Consider the following 26,491-nt stretch of genomic DNA (forward strand, 5'->3'; position numbering starts at 1 on the left):
TCTCTCTCTCTCTCTCTCTCTCTCTCTCTCTCTCTCTCTCTCTCTCTCTCTCTCTCTCTCTCTCTCTCTCTCTCTCTCTCTCTCTCTCAGCAGCATAACATAACAGATGAATGAGTAGCCACTTAACCACTCAGTCTGACAGGACACATCTGCTCTCTCTTGCTCTCTTCCCCCCTCTCCCTCTCTCTCGCTCACTCTCTCTCTCTCTCTCTCCCTCTCTCTCTCTCTCTCTCTCTCTCTTTCTCTCTCTCACCCTCTCTCTCTCTCTCCCTCTTGCTCTCTCTCTCTCTCTCTCTCTCTCTATCTTTCTCCTCTGTCCCCCACTCACACCTCAAAATAACTTTTATAGAAGAAGAATATATGTTGTTGAGATTTGAATGTAAAAGTATACTCTTTGGTGTAATTGCGATCAAATGATACATCAAATTATAGACATGCAGAACAGATAAACCGTATATTCATTTGAGTGGCCTGATTCATAGTGTGGGTCTCTATGTGTTTATGTATGTGTGTTTATGAAGCTGCTAGGGGTGTTTGTCTGGTTTGCTGTGGTACCACCCCATACCATCATAGACTACGAGGAGCAGAGGCCTCCCAACCCGGAGATGGCCCGGGGGGTCCTCAAGTGTGACATGTCCGACCTGTCGCTAATCTGCTGCCTGAGCTACAGCATTGTCCTCATGGTGACCTGCACTGTCTACGCAGTCAAGAGCAGAGGGGTGCCGGAGACCTTCAACGAGGCCAAGCCCATCGGCTTCACCATGTACACCACATGCATTGTCTGGCTGGCTTTCGTGCCCATCTTTTTTGGCACGGCACAGTCCACGGAGAAGGTGAGATTCTACCGTGACATGATACTGATGTAACTGTAGCTTTTTGAAATGGGCTGTTTTGCATTATTTAATATGATAGAAATTGCTCTGTAGAAAAAGTATTTCGCAGGAGGTATTTCTCACGCTCACTTTCTTACCCTGTTCTTCACTCTGAAATTATGCAAAATGAACCATTGTCTAAATGAGAGCATTACATTGGGAAACAACCTGCCCAGCTCTTGATAACATTTTGAAGTTCCAAAGCAGACAGTATTTATTTGTAGGCAGCCTTTGATATGGGCATGAGGAAAGACATGGAGGGGGATGAAACGCCAGGAACGCTTTGTTCCTTTTTATCATACGACGACACACCATGACACACAGACAAAGGCTGCTCTTACCAACAGCATGCTTTGGGGGAATTTTATTGTGGTAGCAGGAAGATAAGGGAAGTGTGTGGGAGACCGGGGAACAATGTTTTAACCCTCTTAATAAATCTGTGCGATGGGAATTAGGAATTATTGCATTAGTATGTATTACCACCTAGTGGCCAGGTGGCCTCCCACAAAAGACAATTAATTAAAAGAAAGGAGGGGGAAAAAAATATTATTTTGTTCATGTGTGTGAAAATCAGGAATTACTCAGAAACTCAGATAAATTATTCCCCGGGGGAAGATACATTAAACCCTACCCTGAAATAGAACAGCTAGGATCACATTCCATGGTCTCGTTTGTCGTTAATCTACTATGTGTCCAGGTTTCATGTGTTACCATGTGAATATGGAGTCTCTATATCTGTGTCTCTGACCCTTCTCTGTGTTCCTCTTCTAATCTAGATGTTCATCCAGACCACCACGCTGACAGTCTCCATGAGCCTGAGTGCCTCTGTGTCTCTGGGGATGCTCTACATACCCAAGGTCTATGTCATCATCTTCCACCCAGAGCAGAACGTACAGAAGAGGAAGCGCAGCTTCAAAGCCGTGGTGCAGGCAGCCACCATGTCTACTCGGCTCTCCCAGAAGTCCAACGACAAGCAGAACGGAGAGACGCAGAACAAGATCGAGCCAGACAGAACACAGTAGGTCTCCCATTGGCTGTCGAGCCAGACAGAACACAGTAGGTCTCTCATTGGCTGTCGAGCCAGACAGAACACAGTAGGTCTCCCATTGGCGGTTGAGCCAGACAGAACACAGTAGGTCTCTCATTGGCTGTCGAGCCAGAAAGAACACAGTAGGTCTCCCATTGGCGGTTGAGCCAGACAGAACACAGTAGGTCTCCCATTGGCGGTTGAGCCAGACAGAACACAGTAGGTCTCTCATTGGCTGTCGAGCCAGACAGAACACAATAGGTCTCTCATTGGCTGTCGAGCCAGACAGAACACAGTAGGTCTCCCATTGGCAGTTGAGCCAGACAGAACACAGTAGGTCTCTCATTGGCTGTCGAGCCAGACAGAACACAGTAGGTCTCCCATTGGCGGTTGAGCCAGACAGAACACAGTAGGTCTCCCATTGGCGGTTGAGCCAGACAGAACACAGTAGGTCTCTCATTGGCTGTCGAGCCAGAGAGAACACAGTAGCTCTCATTGGCTATCGAGCCAGACAGAACACAGTAGGTCTCTCATTGGCTATCGAGCCAGACAGAACACAGTAGGTCTCTCATTGGCTATCGAGCCAGACAGAACACAGTAGGTCTCTCATTGGCTATCGAGCCAGACAGAACACAGTAGGTCTCTCATTGGCTGTCGAGCCAGACAGAACACAGTAGGTCTCTCATTGGCTGTCGAGCCAGCCAGAACACAGTAGGTCTCTCATTGGCGGTTGAGCCAGACAGAACACAGTAGGTCTCTCATTGGCTATCGAGCCAGACAGAACACAGTAGGTCTCTCATTGGCTGTCGAGCCAGACAGAACACAGTAGGTCTCTCATTGGCGGTTGAGCCAGACAGAACACAGTAGGTCTCTCATTGGCTATCGAGCCAGACAGAACACAGTAGGTCTCTCATTGGCTATCGAGCCAGACAGAACACAGTAGGTCTCTCATTGGCTATCGAGCCAGACAGAACACAGTAGGTCTCTCATTGGCTATCGAGCCAGACAGAACACAGTAGGTCTCTCATTGGCTATCGAGCCAGAGAGAACACAGTAGGTCTCTCATTGGCTATCGAGCCAGACAGAACACAGTAGGTCTCTCATTGGCTATCGAGCCAGACAGAACACAGTAGGTCTCTCATTGGCTATCGAGCCAGACAGAACACAGTAGGTCTCTCATTGGCTATCGAGCCAGACAGAACACAGTAGGTCTCTCATTGGCTATCGAGCCAGACAGAACACAGTAGGTCTCTCATTGGCTATCGAGCCAGACAGAACACAGTAGGTCTCTCATTGGCTGTCGAGCCAGACAGAACACAGTAGGTCTCTCATTGGCTGTCGAGCCAGACAGAACACAGTAGGTCTCCCATTGGCTATCGAGCCAGACAGAACACAGTAGGTCTCCCATTGGCTGTCGAGCCAGACAGAACACAGTAGGTCTCCCATTGGCTATCGAGCCAGACAGAACACAGTAGGTCTCCCATTGGCTGTCGAGCCAGACAGAACACAGTAGGTCTCCCATTGGCTATCGAGCCAGACAGAACACAGTAGGTCTCCCATTGGCTATCGAGCCAGACAGAACACAGTAGGTCTCCCATTGGCTATCGAGCCAGACAGAACACAGTAGGTCTCTCATTGGCTATCGAGCCAGACAGAACACAGTAGGTCTCCCATTGGCTGTCGAGCCAGACAGAACACAGTAGGTCTCCCATTGGCTATCGAGCCAGACAGAACACAGTAGGTCTCCCATTGGCTATCGAGCCAGACAGAACACAGTAGGTCTCTCATTGGCTATCGAGCCAGACAGAACACAGTAGGTCTCCCATTGGCTATCGAGCCAGACAGAACACAGTAGGTCTCCCATTGGCTATCGAGCCAGACAGAACACAGTAGGTCTCCCCATTGGCTATCGAGCCAGACAGAACACAGTAGGTCTCTCATTGGCTATCGAGCCAGACAGAACACAGTAGGTCTCCCATTGGCTATCGAGCCAGACAGAACACAGTAGGTCTCCCATTGGCTATCGAGCCAGACAGAACACAGTAGGTCTCCCATTGGCTATCGAGCCAGACAGAACACAGTAGGTCTCCCATTGGCTATCGAGCCAGACAGAACACAGTAGGTCTCCCATTGGCTGTCGAGCCAGACAGAACACAGTAGGTCTCCCATTGGCTATCGAGCCAGACAGAACACAGTAGGTCTCCCATTGGCTATCGAGCCAGACAGAACACAGTAGGTCTCTCATTGGCTATCGAGCCAGACAGAACACAGTAGGTCTCCCATTGGCTATCGAGCCAGACAGAACACAGTAGGTCTCCCATTGGCTATCGAGCCAGACAGAACACAGTAGGTCTCTCATTGGCTATCGAGCCAGACAGAACACAGTAGGTCTCCCATTGGCTATCGAGCCAGACAGAACACAGTAGGTCTCCCATTGGCTATCGAGCCAGACAGAACACAGTAGGTCTCTCATTGGCTATCGAGCCAGACAGAACACAGTAGGTCTCCCATTGGCTATCGAGCCAGACAGAACACAGTAGGTCTCCCATTGGCTATCGAGCCAGACAGAACACAGTAGGTCTCCCATTGGCTATCGAGCCAGACAGAACACAGTAGGTCTCTCATTGGCTATCGAGCCAGACAGAACACAGTAGGTCTCCCATTGGCTATCGAGCCAGACAGAACACAGTAGGTCTCCCATTGGCTGTCGAGCCAGACAGAACACAGTAGGTCTCCCATTGGCTGTCGAGCCAGACAGAACACAGTAGGTCTCCCATTGGCTGTCGAGCCAGACAGAACACAGTAGGTCTCCCATTGGCTGTCGAGCCAGACAGAACACAGTAGGTCTCCCATTGGCTGTCGAGCCAGACAGAACACAGTAGGTCTCCCATTGGCTGTCGAGCCAGACAGAACACAGTAGGTCTCCTGCACTGTGACTTCACTAAACTCTGTACATTTGCTAAGTGTCAACATACAATATGTTTCTTATGTATTGGCCATCACAGCTACAGTAACAAACAGAGCTAATTATAATAATATAATAATAATAATTGAATTCATGACTTACCAGTCCTCTGTAGCTCAGCTGGTAGAGCACGGCGCTTATAACGCGAAGGTAGTGGGTTCGATCCCCGGGACCACCCATACACAAAAAAAATTGTTATATGTATGCACGCATGACTGTAAGTTGCTTTGGATAAAAGCGTCTGCTAAATGGCATATTATTACCAGCAGCATGCTGCAGTACCATGAAATGTCAGAATCCTTTTGCCTCATAGCAGAGCGAATCTAAAGGAAGACCTCTTGAGCTGATCCTAATGTATCTATAGAATCAACATTTATAAGGTGACTTCAATCCTTTTAAGTTGCCTGTTATAAATGCCCCTTGGCCAGTCTTTTCATCCACACATTGCTCTGAAGCTTTATCTGTGCAATATCCCAGTCTACTTCTGTCTCTTCCTCTCTCTTTCCCCCTTCCCTTCTGTCCTTTCTCTCCCTCCTAAATCTCTGTAAAGCCTTATGGGTTTATTTCCACAGGTCCGCTATCTCCACAGAACACACTCCCTTCCATTACCAAAGGAACATTCAGGCAGTTTCAGGCTGTTCATCTCATTACAACCCTATTATTGGGTCTTTGGAGCAAAATATTGCTAAGTTAGCATGACATTTCCAAAATGATAATTATTGATATGGATATTCCCATAGTGAACATTTGGATGCACAAGCAAGAAACTTTATTAAAGACAAATTATGAAAAGGAAAGAAAAATACCTGGAGGTAAATTTAAGAAGAACTGATTCAGCAATTAATCTATCCCTCCCTTCACCTTTGAATTTCTTAATTAATAAGAATATATATTTTCCCCCTATATTACAAAAACGGTTTGACGTTATTGAGGCTGTATTATAGTATACAGAGAGTAGGTTGACGTTTAAAAGAGTACGAATTAATAATGCTCCTTTCCGTGAATCCAGTTACTTTTGTTTCTCCTCCAGTGAAGCTTCATATTTATTTCAGCTTACCCTCCAATTTTCAGTGTGTCAGAGAGTTGATATCACATCTTTGTATAGAGCTGCATACATTTCAGTCTGTTCAAGGTATAATCTACTCAAAGACTTGATTTCTTGCATGCACAGAAACTGGGAGTACAAGGCTCACCACTAGTTTACTGCATTTTACAGGAGCTTGGCGGTACTGCAGCTAAACCTAGCTAATTCACTACTTAACTCATTTTATCACCAGTTAGTGGTGGTATCTCATTTCATTAACTTTCTTAAGTAAACATATAATAATTTCTTGAAATTCCAGACTGCTGTTGGGCCGATTGTTAAGATTTCTCTATGAATTGACAATGTGTGTTTAAAACAGAGTATTTTAGCTCTTGGTTGACGTGCTTCTGGGAGTCACATCACTACTTTGATGCATGACATAGGTTCATGGAGGCATTTCTAACAGTGTTTGTTGTGAAGTCCATTGAGGAATAGCTTGTAGCTTAGCTGACTATATCTTCAGAGGAGCTTCCCCAGCAATGGTTATTTTGATCAGATTGAAAACATCTTGCACAGACCAGTCTCCAATGCCCTCTGCTTTTTCTTTATCATACACAGTATAGTCATTAATCATTTCAAGTGACAGATAGATCACTGATATGTCTATCAATCTCTCTATACACAGTAAGTGGTTAATTGTGCAAATTTAGAAAAAGGAAATTACATTTCTGTCAATATTTAGGTGGTGAATCTTTCAGCCAGTATAATCCTTATCATACACTATAATTGCTTTCATGGAGTTTGGCATGATGAGTCAGTATTGCTTTTATTGAGGTTATGAATCATATCACTTTAATCTTGGAACAGGATATTGAAGTACTGGATAGCAAATGAATCACCTATTTTTAACTCATCTTTTCAAGAATGAGTGAATATCAAAGCTATTGCGTTTTTTTGCTCACCTGTTCCTTGTCATGTTCATTGGAACTGCAATAATTATTTCACTATTTCAACACTAGATCATATTAATCAGTCAAACACATTGCAATGCCCATGAAACAATGGTCTGTTTCCATGAAACAAGTTAGCACACATATCGAATTTAGCCAAGGCAGGAAATTCCTAAATGGATTGCCGTTCATGCACATAATTGGCCAGCTTAATTAAATATCTGTTCCAACAAAACGGGATAGCTGTAGAGTACCAGTGACTCTTGAACATTAAGCACTGACAGGTCTTGTAATCTATTTTCCACTAATTAGAAACAGCATTCTGTTTCTTCCTCCCACTTGAAAGTCTCAGTTAATTTGCATCCCTCTTTACAGACTTAAGCAAATCTACTTTGACCAAGACCAGAGACCAAACATTGAATATTATCTCCCAAGTCCATCATCTGAGAGGATTAAAGGAACACACCATGTTTTAGCCTCATTCAGTCACACAGCATATTCACTGCTGCGTTAACTCAGTTGTCCAGACTCATTGTGAAAAGTGTCATGTGGTTGCACTAACTAAGAATAACATGGTCATCACGACTGTGGAAATAGCAGAGCTATTTCATTGTTTCTCTAGTGAACTATTTGACTGTTACTTTGAAATACTGTATGTTTTTAATGTACATTCTACGCATTTTGTTAATCATGCATGTGACGTTGTTTATGATGATGTTTTGATTATGCATTATTCTGACTTCCTCATTATCCTTTTATCATAACAGGTAACAGAAGTGTGGCCAATCATTTGTCCAGAGGACCTACAGCAGGAGATGTTATTGAAGACCATGCAGTATGGAGAGGAGGCCTGCCTTTAACAGTAACTAGGTACCTCACTGATCCACTGGATGTCAATGAAATGAAACTGCAACAAGGACGTTTACACCCCTTCAACAAGAACTAAAATTTACTTAAACAGGTGTCAAAATGTTAAAGGCTTCCAAAAGCCCACATTAATAATGGTGGTGGAGTCAAACTGGACCCATCTGGTTTCAACCAGTTAGATTTGCTGCATCACAACGATCATCACATCGAAGCACATCTGGATACTGAGACACAGCGGACAGCAAGAGGGATGGACAAAGGCCACCACAATGTCAGACTGATAATGTACTTTTCTAAATATTGTGCTGTTTTAATCTCTTTGCTCACTGTTCTATTACCTTGATATTCGAACTTGCTCCAGAGGACATGTTGTCTCCATTGGATCATTTGTATGCTTGGTTCACCAACATATCAGCATGAGTTGTTTTTGTGTGAATATTTGTGTCCATAAGAATCTACAGTGGAGCTATGCAGAGATGCTCAGACACTGCAATAAATGACACAGATGCCCCAGTTATAAACTGACCTAAATGACAGTGAACTCTTTTGCAGTGAACAAAATGCAGTGCTACTATTTGGCATTATTTACTTAATTTCAAACTTAACTTATGTTATATGTTGTTTGAGAGACCACAACAATATTTTGCCTGTGCTATTTTGTCTCCTTACTGTATGTATTTGGAAGTAAAGTACAAATCTGTAGTGTAGACTGTACCTGGATCAATATAGGTAATTATCAATTCATTCAATAAAACCGTGTTGATTTTTTTATTTTTATTTTTTCTTCTTCACATTTGTACTTTTTACCACCTTATCCAAAGAGTCACTGATGTTTTCTCACAAAAGGCCCAAATGTTGTTCATAGGATGATCTATTATAAGGTCTTATCTACAGAGTAACCTATTTGCATTCGTACTGTACAATTTGAAGTACAGAATGGATTTTCATTTTCAGACCATTACTACAGTGTTCTTTTTTCAAGGGAAATCCTAATATTATTTTCTAATTTGTACACCTCTCGTGGTTCCTTGGCATTTTTGCATGTGCACAGAAGAAAATATTACATTTTTATATGATAAAGTATACACATTACAGACTTGATTCAGATAATGATGTAAATAGGGTGTGTATAAAGGTCATGGCGAAAACATGTCTGACTTATGTCTGAATTAAATGTACTGTATGTGTGATGCAGATGAGGGCATGCATATGATCTTCATGTCTTTAAGCACAAAGACTCAGAGTCCTAGAATATCAGCTTCACAGAAAGCTCAAGAAGGAAAAGCAGCCATTCCTAATATCCGGTAGGTTCCCATGTATTGTCAAATCAAATCAGCACTGATATAGAACACAGCACAGGTTTATTTTCAGTTACAGTTGTCATAAATTCTTTGTGGTGGAACATTGTGTCTTTGCATATATGGATGATCACAGACGACAAAAGTTTTGCTTGAATAATGGCATCTAAATTTAATCTCAACATAATTGACAAGGAAGCAATGTGCATTGTTGATGACAGGACAGCTATTTATCAGGAAAAGGGTTCTCTCCCATTACCAGAGGGAACAAAGTACTGTACATGTAATTATGGCACATACACTTTAGACATGAGGCACACTGAATATCTGGGTGAATGTTCATAAGACTTTACCCGACAGAAGAGTTCACCATTACCCATGTGGTGGTTGACAGAATCCATGAAATTTATACATTATCATGGCGGCTACTGCTAGGATTGGCAGAAGGCCTACAGACGGAACTTAAATTAAAGCACAAAACCGGTAACAAAAAATAAATAAATGTGTGCAGAAGCAGCTTCAATTATATTTTGGTTCAAACCTTTAATAGCTCATGCAATCAGTGCATTAAAATAAACTACAGCAAAATGTTCTATACATTAAAATGTTTTCTGCTCTCTACATACAGTGCCAAGTATGGTGTAAGAGTAGAATACGAGTAGAAACCATCTTCATTGTGACAGGTTTAATTATTTATGTAATGATTTATGTATGGTGCTATCACCTATTATTTATCAATGTGTTTATTAATGTATGATTACGTACTTTATTAACTGAGACAGATAATATCATCATCTTGGCTGCATCAAAGTTTATTTTTAAATAATTTATTCCATATTTTGAAACATGTAGGCCTATACTTTTCAATTGGGTTATAAATATGCCACAATACCATTAGGGATTCCAAATAAGGCATCAGGAAGAACCACTTAGTTGTTTATACATGCAAAGACTGCAATGTCCTCCTCTACATGAAACTCAGGTGTTTTATTTTGCATTTGGATAAAGGACAATCTCTCATTATAAATGTCACACTCTGTATGGATAGTTCCTATTTGTAAAGAAAGCTGTTTCCTTAGGACAGAAACAAGATTTAGGCATAAAGGTATTATGTTCAATGTATGCCTATGATGATGCATGTTGGAATAAATGTTTTAATACTGCAATTAAATGATTCAGCTTGACTTTAATTTGTGCACATTGCCGACACTAGTACGGTATACCTTTTAAATGATGTACAGTTAATCAATGTTTGACCCTGAAAGGTAAGGAACATAACTGCATAAATACCTATTGTGCTCCATCAGATTCAAATTTAGGACATTCATCCGATGTCTATTGGTAAAAGAAACACAGGTGTGACCAACATCTTCACCTGGAAACAGGTGACCAACATCTTTAACTGGAAACGCAGGTGTGACCAACATCTTTACCTGGATACACAGGTGCGACCAACATCTTTACCTGGAAACACAGGGGTGACCAACATCTTTACCTGGAAACACAGGGGTGACCAACATCTTTACCTGGAAACACAGGGGTGACCAACATCTTTACCTGGAAACACAGGGGTGACCAACATCTTAGTTATGCCTTCCTCTGCAATGAAGAATATTGACATAAAGGAAATGATAGGATATCAATTTGCCATAAATGTGTGCAGATTCTCTTGAGGATGTGAACTATTTATGTATACAAAAAGGCAACATGGCCACGAGGTGTCAGTGAATTCTAACATCCCCAGCGATCTAACACATCAAAAGATACACATGGGGTTCTGCAAGTCTAACACTCCTGGACCAACACCAAAGCTTGTTTGCATATTTAACAAATAAGGCCAGACAGACATGAGATGAAAATGCTGAAAAATGTAATAATTCCCGCACTACAGATACAGATGGTTATATCGGTCCGCTAATACATGACTAGTAAAGGCCCAGTGCTCTACAGAGAATTTTTTTTCTTCAAATTGTTTATTTATTGTGATTTTTTTAGGGGGTGATGCAGCACCCTCAGCACCAATACTTCCTGAAGCTTTGGACATCCATGGTGATTGCACTGGGTAGTCCATTTCTGAAGCATGCTACAGTGGGGAAACTGAGACTTAGCCCTCACTAGGTAACTGTGTGATTATGGATGCAGATATTAGAGGTTAAGGTCAACTAGGATAGTCATAGGTATGGGTTCATTGAGCCAAATGCAATCAAATAACACATTTATAATTATTTATTTTATTTAACCTTTATTTAAACAGGTAAGCCAGTTGAGAACAAGTTCTCATTTACAACTGCGACCTGGCCAAGATAAAGCAAAGCAGTGCGATAAAAACAACAACAACACAGAGTTTCACATGGGATAAAACAAAACATACAGTCAATAACACAATAGAAAATCTATATACAGTGTGTGCAAATGTAGTAAGTTATGGAGGTAAGGCAATAAATAGGCCATAGTGCCATTAGGGATTGCAAACTCTGACCAGACTCTGAAGCAGCACTTACAACTGATCATAACAACACCATGTCAATAGAATGAACCCTAAAAGAAATAAAGACAGGAATATACAAAAACAGCCTTGTTACTAATATTTCAAACACAGAGTGGCAATAGGTAATGTTTTTACTTACAAATGTTGTTACCAAGTGAGTGTATAGTGCCATCTTGTGCTTATTATGAAAATGGTATTCCTCCATTCCTTGTGGCTATTATGAAAATGGCATTCCTCCATGATATTCTCTCCAATATCATCATCCATTGACCACACTTCACAAATCATGTGTAATTTATTAAAACGTATCTTACACCAGAACAGCCGGTAGCTGCCGTGTAGGCGTGCATATTACGCACAGTCAAGAGGTCTGGGAGCGCCATAACCACAGTGTTGCTGGTTCAAGTTGCACTATATTTAGCATTACAGTAGTTAGTGCATTCATTTTCATACTTTTTCTTACTGGACTCCCGTGAGAATCGAACACAACCTTGGCGTTGCAAGTGCCATGCTCTACCAACTGAGCCACATGGGACCCTGCACTACAACTGTTCCCTTGTCAGATTATACCAATTATGTATATAAACCTGTGGGTTTATTTTTAAATTTTAGTCATTTAGCAGACGCTATACCGAGAACATTTGTTTATACACATCTCATAGGGTGATACACTAGTACCGGTATACTGTTTCCCAACCCCGTGGGCTCAATAGGTGGTCCTCATTTTTGTTCTTCCCCTAAACTGATACAACTAATTCAACTGATCAACACAAACCCCTTGATTGGCCATTCTGGCCGTCCCCAAGTAGAGAGATGGGAAACACTAACATTAGAGAATGAAGTGACAATTTAACAATATTTTATGCATATTGGACAAATATTGGATTCTTAATTCTTGACATATTGAAAATGTAACCTTCTTCTGGATACAATCGCACCTGCTTGGAAGGAACACACTCACAAGCAAAAACGCCCTTTTGCGTGCAAGGATGTTGTCACCATCAAAACACTTCCTGCTTCCTGAATCATCATCTCACCAATGGTTTCTCCACAGAATCTAAACTGTTGTTGACTTCAGTGTTTTTCTTGCAGAATCCTGATATTTATGAGTTATCATGGCTGCTACTACTTCATCTGCGGTTACAGAACCTCCTGGATTAGAGACTCAACGCAAAGAAATCGAGTCTCTACTTCAGGAACATGAACTCCGTGCAGGGGATACTTGGTAAGATCAAAGATACTTAACGTTATAACTAACCCGCCCTCTGATGTGAACTGACACCCCACACTGATGTACCGACAACAAATAATGACAGTGATGTCTTTGCTGTTGCTTAGATTACATATATCATAAACAGCGTAATCTAGCATTATCTTTAGATAAGAGCATTTTTTAATTGCCAAATGTGTGTTATTCTTCTTGCCTGAAATATCTGCGCTGGTGTTTGGCGAATGACGTTTGATCACCGCGTTAACATTAGCATTTTAGGGAGAGCGTGTTGCGGAAAACTAGCTAGCTAACGTTATGTCTGCTCACGGTAGTTGTTTGGTTAATTAGCTAATTAGTTGGATTGTGGTAATATTATGACGATTAACATCACGTCCCAGACTCGCAACTAACATATCCAGTTGGGACAGATCATGTCAATGTTTTGACTGTAGTTAACAAGCTTGCTTCCTAACATTAGCTAGCTACACTGACAGCAGGCTAGCCCGCCTGTTAGCTAACTATTACGCTAGCTAGTAGGACAGGAACAGCTAGCTATCAACTTGCAATCCTTTCGGTTTAGTTTCAAATTGTTGGTATTCTATTTGTTTTCCAAAGCTTGCAGATTATTGTGTGTTGTCCCTATTATTTCAAGCAAGTGAGCGCCATCTAAGTTAGATAACTGCATAGCTTGCTACGCTCCTTCATACCCAATTAGCCATTAGCTAGCTGGCTGGTACTTTCGTTTTTGCCAGAAAAGTTTCGTTTTATCCAGGAAAAGTACCCAATTGTCATACTTGAGTAAAACTAAAGATATCTTAATAGAAAATGACTTAAGTGAAAGTCACCCAGTAAAATACTACTGGAGTAAAAGTCTAAAAGTGTTTGGTTTTAAATATAGTTAAGTATCAAAAGTAAAAGTATAAATCATTTCACATTCCTTATATTAAGCAAACAAGACGGCACGATTATTATTATTTATTTTTTAAATGTACGGATAGCCAGGGGCACACTCAGACATAATTTACAAACAAAGCATTTGTGTTTAGTGAGTCCTCCAGATCAGAGGCAGTAGGGATGACCAGGGATGTTCTCTTGATAAGTGTGTGAATTCGACCATTTTCATGTCCTGCAATGCAATCGAAATGTAACGAGTACATTTGGGTGTCAGGGAAAATGTATGGAGTAAAAAGTACATTGTTTTCTTTAGGAATGTAGTGGGGTAAAAGTTGTCAAAAATATAAATAGTAAAGTACAGATACCCCAAAAAACTACTGAAGTAGTACTTTAAAGTATTTTTACTTAAGTACTTTACACCAATGGTTTTATCAGTATAACACCCAAATGTGAAATGATCGCTGCTACCATTGTGGTTATATAAAGGCCAGGAAATCTTTGTGAATGAATGAAACGCCATTCAAGTGCTGTTTTGTCCTAACAAACTCAATTTAAAAGGGAATTAGAAAACTAGCTTGCTAGCCATGATTTGCCAAAGGTTAGCTGCCCTAATTTTGAAATATCCATTCCTGCAATTGTGAATTTGCCATTATAGCTAGAATTGTATCAGTAAATAAACCAAATGCACCCCAATCAGAGAAGAGATTGCTGTTCCTATAACTAACACATGCAGGTACCTGGTGGAGAGGCGATGGTATGAGCAGTGGAAGGAGTATGTGGAAACAGGAGACCAGAACTCCTCATCTTTCCCTGGACAGATTGACAACACAGAGCTGTTTGAGGGTGAGTGTTGCATTACAAAGAGATCCTGTAACAACAGAAGACACAGTATTAAGTCAGAGATGTATCATGATGATTATGATACCCACAGAACTGGATTCATACCATCTGAAGGAGCGTCTGGTGGAGAATGAGGACTTTGTGTTGGTCCCTGCTGAAGCATGGCACAAGCTTCTGGCCTGGTATGGCATGGTAGAAGTCCAGCCTGCCCTGGAGCGGAAGGTAAATGGCAATTCCACGATAACAGAGTGACACTGAGACACAAATCTTTCACTATGAAATGTATGTCAAACAAAAACCAATGATTGCAAAGTTAAACAAACAATACAACTCTATTCACAAGGACTACTTTTAAAAAATGTCCACTGACAATTTTACAAAAACAAATTTATTTGAAGAACAGTGCAGATGCAAAGTTTGATAACAGAATGACAGCACAAACCATCATTCTGTTACCAAACTTTGCATCTGCACTGTTCTTCAAGTACATTTGTTTTTGTAAAATGTCACACTGTTACTGTGGAATTGCCCTAAAACAGAATGGTCACCGAGATGCAGAGAACCTGCAGACCTTATGGTCAAATCATATCATGTTGTACTGACTCATCTTATGGCTATGTGTTTCATTTGTATTAGGAAATTAATTGACTGTTATTGCATGATCTGTTTCAGGTGGTAGATCTGCCCAGCACAGTCAAGGTTGAGGTCTACCCTGTGGAAATCTTCCTATGCCTCCATAGCAACATGGAAAATGTTGTGACAGCACAGTTTAGCCGTGCAGATCACATCCGTAAGTAGAAACACATCCAAAAGGTGAATTAGTAGCTATGCTGAGTTGTTGTGTATCTCTATATATGTGTGTTTGTTCATGTTTTCCCCTTCAGATACGATTCAGAAGGTGATGATGAAGCAGTTTGAGGTGGTGGAGGGGGCAGAGACCCGGCTGTGGATGAAGAGCTCAGACACCAGCTGTGAGAGGCTGCGGAACGTCCACGTCAGAGTCCTCGACTCCTGCCTCAGCTCTGGCATGGTATGTCTGCTCCCCTGACTGTCAGCGCTCCGCCCTTCATCCTACCCCACCCCACACCTACCTGCTTCTCTGACTGTCAGCGCTCCGCCCCTCATCCCACCCCACACCTACCTGCTTCCCTCCCCTCCCCCTGCTGCTTCCTGTGATACCGTGGTAGTGTGTTTCAATTGCAGCTGTGTTGTAACATGTCCTGCCTGCGTTGCAGACGGTGATCATGGAGATGAGGAATGCAGATGGTACCTGGCCCAGCTCCAGACCGCAGATCATGTGGGGGTTCCTTCTTTTAACCTTTTTTCTTTCTTTACCAATATTATCAGTGTGAAATTAGACAATGTACAGTTGACCAAAATTACTGCTGCTAATGTAGCAACACTGTATTTGTGGTAATAGTGATTCCAATATGTGGGACAAGAAAACGTGTTGTATCTGTAGGAGTGTAGAGTACCTTTTGTCTTATTGTAGTGTTCGGTAGGTGATATGTTTCTCCTTCCCTGTCTCGTAGGAGGAACTCTGTGGAGGAACACGACTCTTACCGGGGCCAGCCAGGAGTCTGTGGCCTCACAAATCTGGGAAACACATGTTTCATGAACTCTGCACTGCAGGTAAGTCATCATTACTACATCATGTGTCCATGCTGTACCTAAATGCAGGGGGCCTAGTCTATGATAGATGGATTGTGTTCCTCTCCCTGCTCTGTCCAGTGTCTCAGTAACACTCCTCCACTGACGGAGTACTTCCTGAGGAATGCCTATCTGGAGGAGCTCAACTTCACCAACCCCCTGGGCATGAAGGGGGAGATCGCAGAGGCCTATGCTGACGTCATCAAACAGATGTGGTCGGGGAGGCACTACTCTGTGGTTCCCAGGATCTTCAAGGTAGTTATCAGTGTAAAGTGTGAAACTCTGCCCACAATTTTATAATAAATTAAAGAGGCTTGTCAGTCTGTCATGCTAAAGTGTTGACCATGCGTACCTTGAGATAACCTTGTGTGTTGTTTTTCTTACCAGACCAAGGTCGGCCACTTTGCCTCCCAGTTTCTGGGCTACCAGCAGCATGACTCCCAGGAGCTGCTCTCCTTCCTGCTGGACGGGCTTCATGAGGATCTCAACCGGGTCAAGAACAAGGAGTACATCGAGCTGAAGGACGCCGCTGGCAGGCCTGACCAGGTAACAACCTGTAGTGGAGAAGAACTGTAACATACTGTACCTCCATGACTCTGGAAACTGTAGTAGACCTAAAAGGCATTTTCATTTTTCCTCACACTCACCCTTTGACCTCAACGTTCAGGAAGTGGCAGAGGAGGCGTGGCGTAACCACCGGCGACGGAACAACTCTGTGATTGTTGACACCTTCCACGGGTTGTTCAAGTCCACCCTGGTTTGCCCCGAGTGCCGCAAAGTCTCTGTCACCTTTGACCCCTTCTGTTACCTGAGCGTGCCCCTTCCTGTTAGCAAGGACCGGGTAATGGAGGTCTTCTTCGTCTCTCTGGACCCTGTGGCCAAACCTGTTCAGGTACAAGATTACTCTTCCTATAGTTGGCCCTACATCATGCTTTTTATAGGTGATCATGTGTATTGATTTATTTGTGTTCTCTCTCACCAGCATCGCTTGGTTGTACCCAAATCTGGCAAAGTGTTTGACCTGTGCTCCGCTCTCTCGGAAATGACCAAAATCCCAGCCAATCAAGTAAGACAACGTTTTAAAGTCCCACTGTGAAATGAACAGTAGCCTCTGGGAACACTCTATCGTCATTCATCACATTAAATGTTGAGTTGATACTGTCCTGTGTGTCTCTCTTATTTCCTATTTCAGATGGTTGTGGCCGACGTGTTCAACCACCGCTTCTATAAGCTCTACCATGCTGACGAATCTCTAAGCTGCATCCTGGACCGGGATGACATATTTGTGTACGTAAAAAAACAGCATTTACCTCCCCACCAAAAACATACTTTTGGGGTGTTTTCCCTTTTGCCTGTTAGCTTCAGCATCTCCCCTGACCCCTGTCTGTGTGTTGCCCTGGTAGGTATGAGCTGAACAGAGGCTCTGTGGAGGAGGAGGGGGATGAGGTGGTGCTGGCTCTGTACCTGAGGGAGCGTTCCCACTACAGGGACTACGGCTCAGGGAGCAGCAGCTATGGGACGTCCCTGTTCGGACACCCACTGCTCATGGCTGTGCCTCGAGGCCAGTGCAGCCGCGATGCCCTCTATCACATCTTCCTGCAGCGACTAGCGTGAGTTACTGTCACAGGCCAAACATCAGCTAAAAGTGTCAATGTTTTTTAATGGAGGTTTTTTATCAAGTTTGATTGTGATAACTGGTTATAAAGATGCTGTGTCTGAAAGATGGTGCGTGATGTTTTCACAGGCGGTATGTCCGACCACCAGATCCCTCAGAGGAGGTGGAGGAGGAGGAGGAGGAGGAGGGTGAAGATGATGATGATGATGAGGAGGAGGAAGAACTGTACAAGACCCAGACCAATGGTGTCAGCTATGGTAATTGATCTCCAAAATGATCTCACTTAGCAAATCATTGATACGCTGGAGAGAATGGATTTCTACAAACTACAGGTTTTACTTAGTGTCTCCACTCCACAATGTTGTCTGTCTCCACAGATGACGGTGAGGATGACGGTGAGAGGCCAGGACCCTCCAAGAGAGATCACCGTTGTGATGGTGGCCAAGGCCCTGCTGTGACCCAGACTCAGCTAGACCAGACCCAGGAGTCTGGAGAACAGGCACAGGCTGATGAGGGGGCCAGCAGTGAGGTCAGGGCAGGGTGCAGCAAAGAGGACAGCACCTCGGCATCCTGCAGTGCTGGAGCCAGTGGTGGTGCTGGAGCCAGTGGTGGTGCTGGAGCCAGTGGTGGTGCTGGAGCCAGTGGTGGTGCTGGAGCCAGTGATGGTGCTGGAGCCAGTGGTGGTGCTGGAGCCAGTGGTGGTGCTGGAGCCAGTGGTGGTGCTGGAGCCAGTGGTGGTGCTGGAGCCAGTGGTGGTGCTGGAGCCAGTGGTGGCGCTGGAGCCAGAGGTGGCGCTAGTGTCGATGCTTGTCCTACAGGCCCAACAGACAGCCAGCAGGGTGCAGGCCTCCAGCAGCAGCAGCCATGTGAGAAGGAGGAGAGGGGTGAGTGCCCCCCACAGGCCAACGAGAGACAGGCAAAGAGAAAGGGCTGCGAGGCCAGACGCAGGAAGCTGCTCTTCTCCATCCAGGCGGTCAACTCCAACGGCACAACAGAGAGAGGCATGGGGGAGGACGGCAGTGCCTTCTCTTTTAGCTGTGAGTCTGACACCACATCACATTCACACTGCCAACGACTTTGTCACGGCTGTAGCTAGGCTCATATACAATATATATACAAAAGTATGTGGACACTCCTTCAAGGTAGTAGATTTGGCTATTTCAGCCACACCCGTTGCTCACAGGTGTACTAAATTGAGCACACAGCCATGCAATCTCCATAGACAAACACTGGCAGTAGAATGACCAACTCCATATTAATGCCCGTGATTTTGGAATGAGATGTTTGACGAGCAGGTGTCCACATACCTTTCCTTTGTTTTGGAGCCTAGGATCTGGATATTTGATTTAATATTACTGTATCTCTTTCACAGCTCAACCATATGTGGCCATGGACTGGGATCCTGACATGAAGAAGAAATACTACAATGAGAATGAGGCAGAGGTATGTGTGAATCACGCTTTACACTCTGTGTTATTAAAGTGTGAAGGTGTGATATGTGTTTGGGCTAGCAGCGGTAACAGCCTGCTTGCTGGTCATTTAGCTAACTCCGGAACTCCTTCCATCCACAGAAGTATGTGAAACACCAAAGCATGGAGGTTCCTCACCAGCAGACCACAGTGCAGCTGCAGGAGTGCATTGAGCTGTTCACCACTGTGGAGACCCTGGAGGAAGAAAACCCCTGGTACTGCTTCCCCACACCTGGCATTCTTATCTATCATATCTGTCTATCTACAGTACCTATCTGTCTATCTACAGTATCTGTCTACAGTATCTATCTATCTACAGTATCTATCTACAGTATGTATCTATCTATATATCTATCTATCTATGGTATGTATCGATCTACACTACCAGTCAAAAGTTTGGACACCTACTCATTCAAGAGTTTTTCTTTATTTTTACTATTTTCTTCATTGTAACATCAAAACTATGAAATAACACATATGGAATCATGTAGTAACCAAAAAAGTGTTAAACAAATCAAAATATATTTTTTATTTGAGATTCTGCGAATAGTCACCCTTTGCCTTGATGACAGCTTTGCACACTCTTGGCATTCTCTCAACCAGCTTCATGAGGTAGTCACCTGGAATGCATTTCAATTAACAGGTGTGCCTTCTTAAAAGGTCATTTGTGGAATTTCTTTCCTTCTTAATGCGTTTGAGCCAATCAGTTGTGTTGTGACAAGGTAGGGGTGGTATACAGAAGATAGCCCTATTTGGTAAAAGACCAAGTCCATATTATGGCAAGAACAGCTCAAATAAGCAAAGAGAAACGACAGTCCCATCATTACTTTAAGACATGATGGTCAATCAATACGGAACATTTCAAGAACTTTGAAAGTTTCTTCAAGTGGAGTCGCAAAAACCATCAAGCGATATGATGAAACTGGCTCTCATGAGGACCGCCACAGGAATGGAAGACCCACAGTTACCTCTGCTGCAGAGGATAAGTTCATTAGTTACCAGCTTCAGAAATTGCAGCTCAAATAAATTATTCAAAGAGTTCAAGTCAAAGACACATCTCAACATCAACTGCTCAGAAGAGACTGTGTGAATCAGGCCTTCATGGTCGAATTGCTGCAAAGAAACCACTACTAAAGGACACCAATAAGAAGAAGAGACCTGCTTGGGCCAAGAAACACGAGCAATGGACATTAGACCGGTGGAAATTTGTCCTTTGGTCTGGAGTCCAAATTGGAGATTTTTGGTTCCAACCGCCGTGTCTTTATGAGACACGGTATGGGTGAACGGATGATCTCCGCATGTGTAGTTCCCACCGTAAAGCATGGAGGAGGAGGTGTAATGGTGTGGGGGTGCTTTGCTGGTGACACTGTCTGTGATTTTAGTTAGAATTCAAGGCACGCTTAACCAGCATGGCTACCACAGCATTCTGCAGCGATACGCCATCCCATCTGGTTTGGGCTTAGTGGGACTATCATTTGTTTTTCAACAGGACAATGACCCAACACACCTCCAGGCTGTGTAAGGGCTATTTTACCAAGAAGGAGAGTGATGCATCAGATGACCTGGCCTCCACAATACCCCGACCTCAACCCAATTGAGATGGTTTGGGATAAGTTGGACGGCAGAGTGAAGGAAAAGCAGCCAACAAGTGCTCAGCCAACAAGTGGAAACTCCTTCAAGACTGTTGGAAAAGCATTCCAGGTGAAGCTGGTTGAGAGAATGCCAAGAGTGTGCAAAGCTGTCATCAAGGCAAAGGGTGGCTATTTGAAGAATCTCAAATATAAAATATATTTTGATTTGTTTAACACTTTTTGGGTGATTGGGTACTACATGATTCCATATGTGTTATTTCATAGTTTTGATGTCTTCACTATTATTATACAATGTAAAAAATAAAGAAACCCTTGAATGAGTAGGTGTCTATCTATAGACAAGAATGATGCTGTGTAAGCTGAATAGAGTTAACATTTCAGATACATACGATAGATAGATAGATACATACTGTAGACTACATTGTTTATATCAGTAACAGATTACAACTTACTGCTAAATACTGTTAGGTTAAATAGCTATGATTTGTGTGCAATGATCTTCTAAAGATGCGTTGCATATGTTTGCTGCAGGTACTGCCCAATGTGTAAGAAACACCAACTGGCCACTAAGAAACTGGACCTGTGGTCACTACCTGAGGTTCTCATCATCCACCTGAAACGCTTCTCCTACACCAAGTATTCCAGGGAGAAGCTGGACATCATCGTTGACTTCCCTCTCAGGTTAGTTACATCTTGTCTGTGTCTTCTATACTGAACAAAAATATAAATGTAACATGTAAAGTGTTGGTCCCATGTTTCATGAGCTGAAATAAAATATACTTTTTCATACGCACAAAAAGCTTATTTCTCTGTTTACATCCCTGTTAATGAGCATTTCTCCTTAGCCAAGATAATCCATCCACCTGACAGGTTTGGCATGTCAAGAAGCTGATTACACAGCATGATTATTACACAGGTGCACCTTGTGCTGGGGACAGTAAAACTCAAACAGGAAGTACCCGTGCTAAAGTCTATTCAACGCTGGTCTGACCAATCGGAATCCATGCTTCAAGATTGTTTTGATCACGCGGACTGGGATATGTTCCGGGTAGCCTTTGAGAATAACATTGACGCATACACAGACACGGTGACTGAGTTCATCAGGAAGTGTATAGGGGATGTTGTTCCCACGGTGACTATTAAAACCTACCCAAACCAGAAACCGTGGATAGATGGCAGCATTCGCGCAAAACTGAAAGCGCAAAGTGACTGGGAATATGGTCGAATACAAACAGTGTAGTTATTCCCTCCGTAAGGCATTCAAACAGGCAAAATATCAGTACAGCGACAAAGTGGAGTCGCAATTCAATGGCTCTGACACAAGATGTATGTGGCAGGGTCTACAGACAATCACGGATTACAAAGGGAAAACCAGCCACGTCGCAGACACCGACGTCTTGCTCCCAGACAAGCTAAATCCTTCTTTGCCCGCTTTGAGGATAACTCAGTGCCACCGACGCGGCCCGCTCCAATGGACTATGGGCTCTCGTTCTCCGTGGCCGACGTGAGTAAGACATTGAAGCGTGTTAACCCTCGCAAGGCTGCCGGCCCAGACGGCATTCCTAGCCGCGTCCTCAGAGCATGCGCAGACCAGCTGGCTGGAGTGTTTACGGACATATTCAATCTCTCCCTATCCCAGTCTGCTGTCCCCACTTGCTTCAAGAAGTCCACCATTGTTCCTGTACCGAAGAAAGCAAAGGTAACTGAACTAAATTACTATCGCCCCGTAGCACTCACTTCTGTCATCATGAAGTGCTTTGAGAGGTTAGTTAAGGATCATATCACCTCTACTTTACCTGACACCCTAGGCACACTTCAATTTGCTTATCGCCCCAATAGATCCACAGATGATGCAATCGCTATCGCGCCGCACACTGCCCTATCCCATCTGGACAAGAGGAATACCTACGTCAGAATGCTGTTCATTGACTATAGCTCAGCCTTCAACACCATAGTACCCTCCAAGCTCATCATTATGCTCGGGGCCCTGGGTCTGAACCCCGCCCTGTGCAACTGGGTCCTGGACTTCCTGACGGGCCGCCCCCAGGTGGTGAAGGTAGGAAACAACACCACTTCGCTGATCCTGAACACAGGGGCCCCACAGGGGTGCGTGCTCTGCCCCCTCCTGTACTCCCTGTTCACCCATGACTGCGTGGCCACGCACGTCTCCAACTCAATCATCAGGTTTGCAGACGACACAACAGTAGTAGGCCTGATTACCAACAATGACGAAACAGCCTACAGGGAGGAGGTGAGGGCCCTGGCAGAGTTGTGCCAGGAAAATAACCTCTCCCTCAACGTCAACAAAATGAAGGAGCTGATCGTGGACTTCAGGAAACGCCCCTATCCACATCGACGGGACCGCAGTGGAGAAGGTGGAAAGCTTCAACTGCCTCGGCGTACACATCACTGACAATCTGAAATGGTCCACCCACACAGGCGCAACAGCGCCTCTTCAACCTCAGGAGGCTGAAGAAATTTGGCTTGGCCCCTAGGACCCTCACAAACCTTTACAGATGCACAATTGAGAGCATCCTGTCGGGCTGTATCACCCCCTGGTACAGCAACTGCACCGCCCACAACCACAGGGCTCTCCAGAGGGTGGTGAGGTCTGCCCAATGCATCACCGGGGGCACACTGCCTGCCCTCCAGGACACCTACAGCACCCGATGTCACAGGAAGGCCAAAAAGATCATCAAGGACATCAACCACCCGAGCCACTGCCTGTTCACCCCGCTATCATCCAGAAGGCGAGGTCAGTACAGGTGCTTCAAAGCTGGAACCGAGAGAATGAAAAACAGCTTCTATCTCAAGGCCATCAGACTGTTAAATAGCCATCACTAGCCGGCTACCACCCGGCTACTCAACCCTGCACCTTAGAGGCTGCTGCCCGATATACATATACATGGAATCACTGGCCACTTTAATAATGGAACACTAGTCACTTTAATAATTTTTACATACTGCTTTACTCATTTCATATGTATTCTATTCTACTGTATTCTAGTCAATGCCACTCCGACATTGCTCGTCTTAATATTTATATATTTCTTAATTCCATTCTTTTACTTTTAGATGTGTGTATTGTTGTGAATTGTTAGATACTACTGCACTGTTGGAGCTAGGAACACAAGCATTTCACTACACCCGCAATAACATCTGCTAAATATGTGTATGTGACCAATAAAATTTGATTTGGTTTGATTTAAAAGGCCACTCTAAAATGTGCAGTTTTGTCACAACACAATGCCACAGATGTCTCAAGTTTTGAGGGAGCGTGCAGTTGGCATGCTGACTGCAGGAATGTCCACCAGAGCTGTTGCCAGATAATTTAATGATAATTTCTCTACCATAAGCCACCTCCAACGTCGTTTTAGAGAATTTGGCAGTACGTCCAACCGGCCTCACAACCACAGACCACGTGTAACCATGCCAGCCCAGGACCTCCACATCCGGCTTCTTCACCTGCGGGATCGTCTGAGTCCAGCCACCCAGACAGCTGATGAAACTGAGGAGTATTTCTGTCTGTAATAAAGCCCTTTTGTGGGGAAAAACTCATTCTGAGTGGCTGGGCATGGCTCCCCAGTGGGTGGGGCTATGCCCTCCCCCTCCCACGCCCACCCATGGCTGCGCCCCTACCCTGTCATATGAAATCCATAGATTGACTGTAACTCAGTAAAATTGTTGAAATTGTTGCGTTTATATTTTTGTTCAGTATAATAATAAACATTATGTCCACATTTACATTTTTAAGTGGGGAGGATGTCAGCGTGACTAGTGTAAACTCCAAACCACAACAGAGTTATTAGTGTTGACGGGTGCTATCCTAATCCAACCCGTTGCTCTTTATTGCAGACACCTCGACTTCTCAGGTTGTCTGCTGAGGAAGACCGGTACAAACGGAGAGCCACCCAGCCGATATGATCTGATAGCAGTGTCCAACCACTATGGCGGACTCAGAGATGGACATTGTGAGATGCTGCTTTTGTATGTCATACTTTGTTATATGCCTTCATTTTCTTTCAAGGCAGTGTTCAACATATTTCTCTCCTCTCTCGACAGACACCAGCTATGCCCGGAACAAAGACAACGGACAATGGTATTACTTCGATGACAGCAAGGTGACATATGCAAGGGAGGAACAAATTGTGGTAAGTTTAGCTACTGGACAGTTTAAAATGATTTCTTAATTTTTTGTTGTTGTCTTGCAATGTCATGATCCCTCCTCTGCCCTTACCCTTCCAGACCAATGCTGCCTACCTCCTGTTCTACCACCGACAAGATAAGATTCGCCAGCCTACCTTACCCGCCCCCTTGGACAGCTCCTCTCCCACCCAGCCTGCTAATGATGTCACTTCCCCAAAACACGATGGGATGGAGGGAGCCAGTCCCTGTGTCAACATGGAAACAGACTGAAGCAGACGTTCTCTCTCTTTCCTGAGTTGATGGGGCTTTTTTCATTTGATATTGTTTTATATCTTTTCTATTCCAAAAAAACTTGAACCTTCTTCCTCTGTTCTGCATTGAACAAGGAGTGAGAGGCTAGATTCTCAGGCTGGTGCAGAAGAGTGAGGAATACAATTTATTATTATTATTATTTTATTTTTTGTGGGAAATTATCTAGTATCTGTTGAATGATTATTTCTGGTATTGCTTAATCAGACTAAGTAAGGTATGCAGTGTCTGTCTATGCTGATGCCAAATGGACCTCCTTAGTGATTGGACATAGTCAATCATAATTTAGATGGTTCAAGACCTATGAATTGTGAATATCTGTGCACCACTATCTATCTGTACTGTGATGCACTGCTGGAAAGATGACCTCTAACTTTGATCCACTGCTGTGCTTTTCAATTGAGCTCAAATCGAGGCAGATTTCCTTGAGGCTGTTTGAATAGAATTGAATGCATTTTGCTCTAGTAGGTAAATCACAATGTATGAGGTTAAAGGCCCAGTGCAGTCAAAAACTTGATTTTCCTGTGCTTTTATATATATTTCCACATGAGGTTGGAATAATATTGTGAAAATGATGCCCTTTTGGTGTAAGAGCTGTTTGAAAAGAACGCCTGAAATGTCAGCTTGTTTTGCATGGGTGGAGTTTTTGCCTGCCTGGCGACATCACCAGGCCTTAAACGTTAATAGACCAATAACAGAGTTTCAAACCTCCCTGCCAATAACGGCTAGTTTTCAGGTTACATATCCCTTCATTTATGCCGCGTTCAATACAACTCAGAAATCTCTGACTTCAGTGCGTTCAAGACAACTGAGATCTCTGAAAAAAAAACGAACTCCAACTGGTTAAAATAGTTTTGAAAGGTCATCAAAGTCGGAAACTCTGGCATCTTCCTAGAGCTCCGACTGTCTGACCTGAAGATCACTGACGTCATGATTTGACCTCGTTCCCCCCCGAGCTCCCAGTTGTCTTAATCACCATAAGGGCCCTCACTTAGACCACTCCCAGACAGTCCTAGCTAAATTATTGCTTCAGGAATTGCTCTTTGCTAAGAAGCTATGTTTCTTTTTGACCATTTTAATTGAAAACAATCACAGTAAGGTACTTAATTGTTACCCAGAAATTATTTGATATTGAGATCAAAACAGCTGCATTGAACCTTTTTTAAAGGGAAAATCCACTCAAAAGCTATCTTTTGGTATTTTTTCCATTAGTCCACTGTTGATACAGAAAAATGCATCATCATGATGATGTGGCCGGTGACACTTTGCTTCTTG

General features: G+C 43.6%; 2 protein-coding genes across 2 annotated transcripts in view; both read left to right on the forward strand.

Moving 5' to 3' along the window:
• Positions 1-7,691, forward strand: part of grm6a (glutamate receptor, metabotropic 6a) — a 38,324-nt gene extending 30,633 nt beyond the window's left edge. Inside the window, exons 10-12 of the mRNA XM_041857078.2 lie at positions 522-833; positions 1,649-1,890; positions 7,606-7,691. Coding sequence (XP_041713012.1) covers positions 522-833; positions 1,649-1,890; positions 7,606-7,609 — 558 coding nt within the window. The 3' untranslated portion in view covers positions 7,610-7,691. The remainder of the gene's footprint in view (positions 1-521; positions 834-1,648; positions 1,891-7,605) is intronic.
• A 4,824-nt stretch (positions 7,692-12,515) lies between these two features.
• Positions 12,516-25,778, forward strand: usp11 (ubiquitin specific peptidase 11). Its single transcript, XM_041857077.2, has 21 exons — positions 12,516-12,716; positions 14,329-14,438; positions 14,527-14,657; positions 15,108-15,225; positions 15,320-15,465; positions 15,671-15,732; positions 15,968-16,067; positions 16,167-16,340; positions 16,473-16,631; positions 16,753-16,977; positions 17,068-17,151; positions 17,278-17,372; positions 17,489-17,695; positions 17,830-17,957; positions 18,078-18,737; positions 19,073-19,143; positions 19,272-19,384; positions 21,293-21,442; positions 24,617-24,732; positions 24,824-24,912; positions 25,007-25,778. Exons 1-21 carry the CDS (start codon positions 12,607-12,609, stop codon positions 25,175-25,177), a joined length of 3,219 nt encoding a protein of 1,072 aa, XP_041713011.2. The 5' UTR covers positions 12,516-12,606; the 3' UTR covers positions 25,178-25,778.
• Positions 25,779-26,491: the final 713 nt, after the last annotated feature.

The sequence above is a fragment of the Coregonus clupeaformis genome, chromosome 30 (assembly GCF_020615455.1).
Source record: "Coregonus clupeaformis isolate EN_2021a chromosome 30, ASM2061545v1, whole genome shotgun sequence".
Taxonomy (NCBI): Eukaryota; Metazoa; Chordata; class Actinopteri; order Salmoniformes; family Salmonidae; genus Coregonus; species Coregonus clupeaformis.

Bases quoted from the DNA above. Each gene is read 5' to 3' on its own strand.
- usp11 (XM_041857077.2), top strand. From the start codon at position 12,607: ATGGCTGCTACTACTTCATCTGCGGTTACAGAACCTCCTGGATTAGAG. The intron at 15,466-15,670 runs GTATGTCTGCTC...CCTGCGTTGCAG, and splicing joins CCTGCCTCAGCTCTGGCATG to ACGGTGATCATGGAGATGAG. The intron at 19,385-21,292 runs GTACTGCTTCCC...TGTTTGCTGCAG, and splicing joins CTGGAGGAAGAAAACCCCTG to GTACTGCCCAATGTGTAAGA.